The 10,974-nt window shown below is 37.7% G+C and overlaps 1 protein-coding gene across 1 annotated transcript in view; it reads right to left on the bottom strand.

The window, feature by feature from the left end:
* Positions 1-5,879: 5,879 nt before the first annotated feature.
* Positions 5,880-10,974, bottom strand: part of CPE (carboxypeptidase E) — a gene marked incomplete at its 3' end in the record, with an annotated part of 57,495 nt that continues 52,400 nt past the window's right edge. The window contains exons 7-9 of the mRNA XM_080343654.1: positions 9,471-9,570; positions 7,086-7,204; positions 5,880-5,978 (exon numbers count right to left, since the gene is read on the bottom strand). Of these exons, the coding sequence (XP_080199780.1) occupies positions 5,880-5,978; positions 7,086-7,204; positions 9,471-9,570 (318 nt within the window). The remainder of the gene's footprint in view (positions 5,979-7,085; positions 7,205-9,470; positions 9,571-10,974) is intronic.

The following is a 10,974-nucleotide window of genomic DNA, read 5'->3' as shown; positions in this document are numbered from 1 at the left end:
CAATGGAACTGGAGTGAATGCCCCTCATTTGCCACACAGTAATAACAAATGCTGCACAGCACATGCCCTTCAGTTGCGTGTCAGTGTGCTCCTGCTCCAAAGCTGTTTCTGTATTTTATCCAAAACTTCTTTAAACTAAAAAGCACTCCAAACCCCACAGGAAACTCAAAGTAGATATGCTGATACATGTATATACAGGGATAAATTTATTACCATGATAAACTTTGAAATAAATTACCTGAATCTGAGGGGGAAAGAACACAGTATTAGGTTTACTGCTATTCCTTTTCAGAATGAGTTTCTAAGACCACATCTCAGAAAGCACGCCTTGGACCATGTCTAAACTATGAGATCCAGGAGTACTTCCCAGCCTCCTAGTCTTAATGTATGCCTGACACAATCTGACACGGAGACAGAGGCATAAAACAGGTCCTTCTTCCTGTACCACCAGGGAGGTGAAAAATCTGTCTTCTAAGCATGCAGGCCAAGAGTAAGCTCCTGGTGGGGTCCCCATTCTGGACAACCAAAGATTCAGGATGCCAGGCCATGCCAGAGGGCCTGCCTCACAGTACAAGTGCAAACTTAGGATCTTTAGACACAAGCAAGCCCTGTAATCGACTCCTGATGAATCTTGGCAACAGTCATCCTTGAGCTGCTCAGGCTGGGCTAGTTTTTGACACACCCAGAGAGAGAACTGGAAGCAGCCAAAGAAAGCCACATGAGCGGATATTTAGTGAGCTGAAGAAAGGGAAGTCAGACTGTAATTTTGTACTGCTCTTGGCAGCCAAATCCTCTCTTGAATCTCGTCCATAGTTTTTGAAATGTGTTTAATTTACCTTTTGTGTAAGAGGTGCTGGAATGTGGAGGAATGCTGGTTCTGCACCCTTGGACACCAGCACACACAGCAGGGCAGACTGCAGAAGAGATGCTCCTCTGGGCTGAGGAACCGAAATCTCACATTTCTGGATGGTATTGCAACACTGTGATCCCTTCTATCACTGCTGTGCTGCAGTCAGGTGAGCAGTTCATCTAGCTCTGTATTTTGTCCATAAATTATGGCCCTGACTATATCCTCATTGGGTGAATGTAACAAAAATGGCACCCTGATTTACCTGTCTATCTTCCACTGAGCAGTGGTTCAGAGGCTTAGCGAGCTGTAGGTAGCCACTGGTCCAGCTAACCTCCATTATTTCTCTTTTAGGTCTTGTAATGGCTCTTAACAAGTTCCACAACCAATTCTGCACTTTGTGAAAGTGAACTTCATTTGTTGGCTATTATTTTTCATATTTCTCCTGGAAAAGATGAAGAACAATTATTGCAAATGAAAAACGAGTACTGTTGGCACCAGACAGTCCTGACCACTCAGATTCCAGGTTTGAGGGTTTGATAAAAACCTCAGTGAAACTAATGGGAATCCTTCTAGAGTGGCTTTGCCTGAAGTCTAAAGGCACAGACATACTGATCTCCTAGAATCCCATGGGCACTTAACCAAGCTCTTCAGCTTCTCTCTTTGACAATTTCCACTGTGTACAAAAGGACGCATGGTTACAAAAATCTGTGGTGTTTTAACTGAATATGGAAGTAGGATAAAGATAAAATAACATGAAGTATTAATCATTAATTCAGGGAAAATATAGCACTGTGATAAATGATGCCTAATCATGGATATGTTTATGTCATTGCTGAAATATAATGCCTGGGGCATAGAGAGGCATAATAGGAGGGCTGAAGAAAGATCAGGACTGCAAGGCCATTTAACTCAATTAATATACTTCCATTATCATGGCTGGTAAAAGTAAAGAGTAGTTATTTCTAAATATCACATTTTTATACTGCCTATTCCAATACTTGCTGTACTACTAAAAACCTTATCCCCTGCAGGCATAGGATTACATCAACTTCTCAGTTGCAATTTTCTCCCCCCAAAAAGCAGGCTTTGAAAATGGAAACTTGGAGCAAGCTCACTCAAAACCCTCACAAACCAGGTAACAAACAAACCCGCTGGGGTTTTTTTATGCCATGAATTTCAGAAAAAATCTCATGAGTATTTTCATTTTCTGGGTTTAATTATAGAAGTCAGAAAAACCTGGAACTGAGGGTGTGTCAATGACCAAACTTACGAGTCAAATTAGCAAGGTGTACATTATTCACAACAGATGTAGCTCTACATAAATAAAAATGTACAGGAGGAATAAAAGAAAATGCCTCCAATGAGATGATCAGAATGAGCTCTTTGCAAGGTTCAGGAAGGCACAAAGCAAGTGCTGCAGTGATGTTTCTAGGTCCTACATTTCCAGTGCTAACTACAGGTAGGAAACAAGGCGCTCCTCCAGTGGAGCACGTTTACTGGGGAGCTCTAGAAGGTTGATTTAACTTTTAGAGAGGCAGACATTAAACTGCTGCTATCCTACAACCTCTGCAGGAATGAGTCAAACAAAGCGCAGATATGGGAAAGAATCAGGCTTATGGGAAATGTGCCTTTAAATTTAAACTCTAGCCTCTCTCAACCTACCTGTCATCTTTCTCTGAATTCTCTTCCCTTTCATGGGATAGTCATTAAGTGTTCCCTACACACCTGTTAGAGCTGTTAAAAAACCTCAAAGAAAGAAACTTGGTAGCAATTCTTTCTTACATACCATATTAGTTTTAATTTACACTTTAATGTATGTCATTATCAGCTGAGGAATATCCAGAACTATAAGTGAATTCACACCTATCGACTTGAATACCACAACCTGGGAAAAGGGAAACATAGTTCACACACAGTGATTTTATTTGACTTAATTATTATAATCCTGACCACTGTAGTTACAAGGAATGCCTGGTACCACAGGTTTGGAAGTACACTGCACACTGTGCTTTCTAATCCTAAGGACTGTTATGAAAAAAGGATAATTTTTTAAATATTGCAGAAAGACACACAAAAGTGTATGTCTTGTCCTCACTGACCCTGTATGGATGCAGAGCATCTCATTCTTATCCATGACTTTACTTCAAAGTCTCCACAGGAAAAGTGTTCAGAAAAATGTATACTGCAAAAGAAGGATGTTCTGGCACAAAGTTAAGGGGCTATGGGTGGCTCTCAGTGGGATACCGGCGCTAATCCCAGCCTTGTTTCTCTGTTCAAACAGCAAAGGAATTGGCACACGCACCTCACTGAGGATTTTTATGGCATACTTTGCAGACATGCATAGCCAAAGAGGTCATGTTTTAAACTGGAAATTACTCACACACTTTACATTTTAAATAAACCTGTAGATTTATTGTACAACAGTACAGCATGTGCCTTTTTAACCAAAAGCTCAGCATCACACAACATCTTAATCTTCCGTTTAAACATACATAGTCCTACAACACAGTTCAGCTAAGAAAGCTACATAATGAATCAATTTATTGAGAGTCCTGGCTATGCTGTTGCTAAGGATGTTCACCTACAGCAAGAACAGTGGCAGTGGTTCTGGTGTGGTAACATTTAATCATTTTAACCTGTTCTCAGCACAGTAATAGCAAGCAGGCATCTAGAACAAAATGAAGAGATTGTCTAAGGGACATCACATGTAATTGCAAATGCATGGAACAGTAGACCAGAGGATCTCACACACATAATACAAGTCCAAATTCGAAATCTGTTGTGAGATCACTTCGGTGTAATGTCTGCACTACCTATGCCACACAATCCACCACACAGACTGGATGTATGACAGGCATTGCACCGTGCAGTAATATCGTTTGGATTGAAATTGTTAGGTTTGGAAGGGGCAGAGCAGGGTGTTCTATACAAATATACACTTGCCTTATTACATTAGTTTACAGGTCAGAAACACTCCTATAGCCATTTGCCCACCTGCCAGCAGTGTCTTGTTATAATTCATTTTTATACTGCTTGTTTCGATTTTACCTGGTTCCGTTGAAAACTGCGTCATTACTTCCAGACCCAGAGCGTGTTTTGTGTTATGTGTCTCAGCCTTTCAAACTGTCATAAACACCCGAGCTGGTGTAACTGGGCATCCTTTACTCACATTCTCATGCGCAGCTAGACTCAAGTTATTACCAAGACATATACAGTTAAGATTCTTCTTTTTCCACAGGGGTTCCTCATCACAATAGAGGCTTAAAGGTCATCACACAACTTACAGGAATTGAAGTTCCCCTCAAGCTTGGAATTAAATATCTCCTACCCAAATGAGACACAGGTTATATAGCAAACTCTTGATCAGAGAAAATTTATGCCTTTTATTGCTGTTCAATTTATCAATCTGTCTAAAACTATAAGACCATTAGTTTAAAGAATCAAGTGCTATCTTTATTGAAGAATTTCAGGTTCTCAAAAAAACAGTATTTTCAACAGATTTTTAAATGCCCAAAGGAGGTAAATTTGGATCTTACTCCTGAACATGTGATTTTTCACTTATGGCAGGAACATGATCATGCATTGTTGCTTGGTTCTGAACAGTACTGAACTCCTACAGCATCAACTAGAATAGTATACTAATCCAGACACAGACAGTAGTACTAAAGAAACAGAGGAAGGAAACCTATATCGAACATCTGATCTTGAATTAAAATAGACCAGCAAAAGTATGCAAGCCTTCAAACAGATGAGATGCTTAGCTGCTATCAAGTAGCACAGAAGCAGTGGTTTCAGAAGAATTATACCAAATTTGCACCCACTACAGTTCACGTGTATTCTCTGACTCCACAAATTTCATTCATCTTAGGCAAAATACTTGAGCACACTAAAAGAAAAATGGGAAGAAGAAGGAGCTTTTGAAAATTAAGATTGCTTTTTTATCATCTTCAAGTATTTTTGGAAAATTTCACCACACTGAAAAAATTTTCACTATCTGTCTTGCTTCTAGTTTTAGATGACTAACTAGCAGAAGAAACAAAGTTGTTGACAAACCCATTCTTGGCTTGTGAGACTACATGAATGTCCTCAGTAGACTTCCAGTTCATTGTCTAAACTGCAATGTTTTGGTAGCTTTCGCTGAACATATGAACTTTTAGGTGATTATCTAGACACCACTGACATGTAAAGACTGTTGAAAAGGTAGTGATCTAATTAAAACAGACATCACCTGAAATGTTTTTTTTTTTCCTTGCTGTAAAACAAACACTAACATCATATTAACAAGATGCACAAGCTCTTCTTCTTCACCCATTCAGAATTTTTGATTTGGTTAATAAGTAACAAGAAATAATTAAAACCTGTTCCTGAAATATCATTAATAGTTTAAGGAATAAAGCTCGGCTATTTCCTGAATTTATTCCATGACATATTTAATAAAAGAGCTTATGCAGATTCCTTCTGTTTACTAGAATCAAGTCAGCTTATGTTTCCTACATAGTTAAATAGCTCCAACACCAGAGACATACAAAATGTTATACTGAATTTTAAGCCTTGTAAAACATTATTACACCACCACACTGTAATTATAAATCCTTTCAATAGCATCCGTTATAGAACTCAGTAAAGAGCACTGTCTACTACTATGCACTGGCAAATATTTCTGGCATTACTGGGAACTGACTACAGCATATTTCTTTTTTAAAATCAAGAGTTAACCTACATATTCTGAACTTGCAAATAATACACGACAGATTGTACTCCCATATAGGCCTCAGAGACATTCACTCGTATTTTTTTCTGATTTGTATATCAGAGTAATTTTCTATAACAATATGAAAGAAAATCAATAACTTATTTATCTAGCTAGGAGGCTAGTAGTTATTTATGATCATATTAATCAAAAGATGACTGAAAAATTCAAACTTAATTATTGTGAAGTGCACAAAATCTAGAATATAAGGACTTTCCACAGTACATTATGCTAAGTCAACATATAATAGATTAAAAGCTGTAAAGCCAAAATCTTCATTTAAAAATTTAGTGTTTCTGACATCATCTTCCACCATTCCATCAACTCTTCTTTCTCCTCTTCTTTTCTTTCAGACAATGACTCCAGTTCAAAATCAATCTAAAAGAAAAAATCAAAAACATCAGTAAGATTTGTTGAGAGAAATGTTGGCTTTTACAAGTCACTTATTGAAAGAAATTGTTCAACATAGACCTGGGGCTTAGGGAGGTAGCTTCCATTTTAGGCTAGGTTTATTCCAGAGTCTCAAGGCTGATTTAATTATGCACAATACTGGCATATGAGTACAATAAACTTATCTATAACATGCACATAGGTAAGCAAAATTTCCAAAAGAAACCAGACGTTTGTCTGGTCTTTGACTTGTCTAAACACTTAAAAAAATATAAGCCAATCAAATTAAAACTGAATAATAGCTAGCCACATAAGTCTTCTAGCATATAATAAAAAGTATCATCAGTGTATTGATGTCTAATGCCTACCAATGCATATCAAAACAATCAATTTTATGCCATCAAGAAGATACTTTTCTGATAAATGGCTCACTAGTGTAGATATGATTTGCTAGTGCAGTGTATCCTAGCGTATGATACACACTAGAGAAACAAGCATTTATTTTAATTGTTAAGAGTGGAATCCACAGCAGTACAGAGGATGAATTAAAAATGCTTCTGAACTCTTAGATGCAGCCTAGGTCTTATTTGCTATATATGTTAGGTATCTACACAAAGCAGAGCTCCACCGCTACCTTTGTGCACAGATCTGAACTCTGGTTTTAATCTTTGCAGGTAGACACTTGACAATTTAGACTAAAAACATGAAGTCTCAATGAAAACCTCAACACCTCTTACACGTTTTATGTCGCACTACTTAATGATATTTTGTAATCTTCTGATTAGCTATTCATATATTAACCAATTAAAAAAAATGTAACTATCTCAATGTTACCTCTCTCTGTGTCTTCTCATTTTAAATTAGAGCAACAAGAGATTAAATGAGTTTACAATGAGATTACTCTCAGTGGCTTGTGCAGCAAGTACTAGAAGAGTAGCTTTCCTGTCTGTCTTCTAAATTAGCATATTCCGAAATATTCTGAAAAACCACCTCCTGCTTACATGCACACTATGGAGGAGGAAAAAAAAAAAAAAAAAAAAGAGAGAGACTTTTATATATAATAGATGATAAACCAACATACACATGAGCACTTACCACCACCGCAGGGCTAAAGGGCACAGCCACTTTTTTAGTTATTGCTAGATAGCCTGGTGCTGAGGCTGTAAGTTTGTAATTTCCAGGCACAAGCAGTCTCCAGTAATCACCATCCTTGGCTGTAGAGAATAATAAAAAAATAATTAAAAAAAACCAAAACAAAACAAAAAAAACCATGTAAAACTAATTATGCAGCTAAGGAAAAGCGACTGCATAACTTGTCAACATCTTTCATATTTGTATCAGCCTTTTCCTTCTGCCTACCTGAAAGGATTGTTCTTTAAGGGCTGTATAAATATATCATTACAGATTTTCTTCTTTTTAGGTAACCAAAACACAAATTTAAACTGTGAAGTTGTGCTGTAGCCTCCATTAAATATTTTGCCTACGAAGGCTGGAAGATCTCTAGCACAATGAAGAAAGGACAATCTGGGACATTATGCTGTTTTAGAAGCATGCCCTGGCCAATGTGCAGCTCCTGTTAAGTGTCTGAGTTTCAGTTTGCAATGCCATGTGGATTTTTAATGTCCCTCTGTACAATGAAAATCCAAATTTAAAAAAATGTTATTCTCATTGATAAATAAGACTGCCGTTCTCAATTTATCTTGCAGAAAAAGCTATAAAGGATCTTTTCCTGGAATATTCCACATCTGCCACCCCTGAAGCATCATGATCTACATGTTTCAATATCCAGGCAATGTCTAGGGCATTTTTTCTCCCATTCAGCTAAAAAAAAAAGACATTAAATTTTGATTCACTCAGGATAAAGAAAGGCTCTTATTGTACTGACTGTTACTGCAGACCATCTTTTTCACACACCGAATAAAAAGGCATCATTCTCTTATCTAAAAATGACAATCTCTTGTTTTCACAAAGAATCAGATTGCCCCTGTACCAGCAGTAAGCAATCATCTAACTTGTCACAGGCTAATACTCCGAACTTCTCTATCTCCACGCAGAATTTCATAAAACATTGCAAGGCTACTCTGAAGGTCAGTTAGCAGTGCCATTTAAAGCACTTGGCCATGCTTTTACTGCCAGTTCCTTCAATGCTTTTTCAACACATCTGTAACTACACAGCACACAGAAGGAACTATTACTGCAATTCACATGGTCAAAAAATGTCAGTAGTCTGTCCAGTTGTTCCCAGACTTTACTCTTCATAAAACAGAAAGGAAAAAAATACTGCTACAGTGCTATGATAATGATCTATTCTAATGCCTGGCACTGGAACAAAGCTGAATTTCAACTCATGAACAAAGGAGCAGGGGGAAAAAAAAAAAAAAAGTTTATCCTTCTTTTCAAATGTGCTAGAATTCAAGTACTTGTTTTCCTCACTGTTTTGACAATACATGACTTCCAGGCTTATACACACACAACTCTGTGAAAGGGTTCATGATTAGATGCTTTTTTGTACCATAGAAGCAAGAGCTGCAGTATCATATGCATTACTCCCTCATACCTCTAAGTATCTCTTTGCACAGCTTATCCCCTTCCTATTATTCCTGAAAATTTATTTCCAGCCTTTATATTTTTTGGCTTCTGCAGTGAAAGAAGGTGGCTAGTGTTATCACAGACTGTTCTCCTGCTTGGCAGAAATGCTGCTCTCTTTGCAGGTGATGTGAGAAAAAAAAAACAAAAATCAAAGTCAACTGAAGAGTCTACCATTCCTTTATCATAGTATTTTGCATCTCTAACAGGGTAGTGAGACATATCACTGAGAAAATGACCATAATGTTCCATCATACATAAAGCACTGATATATTAGTATTGTTTTTTCTAATCACTGTCTTCTACAAACAAACAAAAAATGCCATTCAGAATAATTTTCTATAAACACCAACATGATACTTTCTTCTTTTAGAACCACCCTTCTAAAATAAAAGTCACATAATTGTAAACAGTTGAGAGAATTTATTTTCACAGGAGGAAGCTATATAAATTGAAAGTGTGTCAAGAATTTACATACCAAAAGGTATGATTGCATCGTAAGTAATGTAACAGGTCTGGGTGTCATTTTAGCCTTTAGATTCAAGACAGCACTGCTGACAGGACTTGCAATCTTGGAAGCATTGTGAAATACTACTTGCACCACAAATCAAAATACAAACCAAACAAAAATAACCAAGAGCCACCAGAACCAATTCATGGCAGAGATCCATGGAGTCCCAGCATCCAAGATCCAGCTACTTTGAGAGCAAAATACGAGAGAAAGATTCATTAAATCCTTCAGGCAACAAACTGCTTGAGGAACAACATGTTTTCCTGGCTTCAAAATTTTGCTTCCTTCAAGCTTCAGCTAATAAGATCTGAAATGGCTCCAGGTCACCAAGCAGAGGGTGTTAGGTTTCAGCACTTCTTGTTTTCTTGATGTGCAACGCTCACCTGATGTAATGTCATGGCTTATGCCCTCCACAGAAATTGTAGCATTTGCTATTGGATTGCCCTGAAGATCTTTAACAAACCCCTTCACTCCTCGATGAATCTAAAATAAATAAATAAAGTCAGCAACACACAAGAAATCACTGGAAAATTCTTAAGAAAATATGGCATTTTTGTCAGTGAAGTATCTATTGATACACATTATGGATCTCACAGTCTACAGGCTGACAACTATCAAGGATAGTTACTAAACATTATAATGGAAAAATAGTGAAGAGGAAAAATAATTCAGCTGGTAGTTATACTAATTTCTCTGCAATGGACACATTTCTCAGAAATACGCAGCAAATCACAGCATATGTGCACGCTGACTTGAAAGTCTTTGTCACTGGTAATTAATGAATGTACTGAAAAGCTTTCAAAGAACTTAAAACAACCCACAACTTCTTTTTGTTTTAAGTTTCATCATCTGTAAGAATTTAGGGCTGATAATGGACACAGCTGCTCAGAAGTGAACCATTACCAAGGTTAATTGGGGGTACTTGGACTTTGATGGGCAATCCCTGTCTGAGATGCTTGAGCTCTCTATTGTGCACCCAAAACGTCTACATCTTTGAGCAATAGTCCCCTCATACCCTGTGAGAGAAATGGGATGGTGGGTCACATCATAGTTCCTTCTTGCCTCTTAGGCAACATCCTCTAGGCAACAGCACCCTCAATACTTAATCTGTCTGTTCCCAGTATAGATGAAGTTAAAGCACTGATCTGACCATGCTGAACAGTCTTGCTGGTATTTCTTAAGCATCGTCTGAAAGCAGACTGAGCTCTTCGGAGGCAAGAAACTGAGGATCAACTACCTTTTCCACAGCCTGAGATAGGAAGCTACCAGTGCTTGGGAGAATGGGGCATTTTGAACCTGTGCAGAGATGCATTTCATGAGGAATCTGGAAATTGAACAGGGAAGTGCTGTGTAGTTCAGGGTTCTCTCTGATTCTGTGATATTTGAAAAGACTTGTGGATTACAAATTTTATTTTCTGATTTTGATCTTCCCTTTTAAGAACTTGTATGGTATATTCAGCTGCTATATGGTTCACCAGATTCTTCTGATTTCACTGTGGGAGAAGCCTAACACAAAGCATCTTAGAAAAGCAGAAAGTACATATTTGTAGTGTCCTCAGCAATCACAGGGGAGCTGAAACATAGAGCTGGACCTCCTATCCTGTAAGAGGATAAAAACTAATGCCAGATAGACCATCTGAACTTCAAGGATAAAGGTAGCAGCTCTACAGGAGCAAAGGAAGTTGGCAAAATAATCTCTCACACATTAGTAATTTTGAAAATGCAGTGACATCATGGTTTTTCATGAGTCAGAGAAAATTAACCTACGTGTAAAGGAGCTCAACAATTTGAGATTGATCCCATAATACATGAGTAAAAATTTGCAGGGCAGGCATGCCTTTTTCCTCAGCCCACATGCAACTTACTAACAGAATGGTATAACTAAAA

The sequence above is a fragment of the Nesoenas mayeri genome (genome assembly GCF_963082525.1).
Source record: "Nesoenas mayeri genome assembly, chromosome: 4".
NCBI classification, from domain to species: domain Eukaryota; kingdom Metazoa; phylum Chordata; class Aves; order Columbiformes; family Columbidae; genus Nesoenas; species Nesoenas mayeri.
This window is presented reverse-complemented; position numbering and strand designations above follow the sequence as displayed.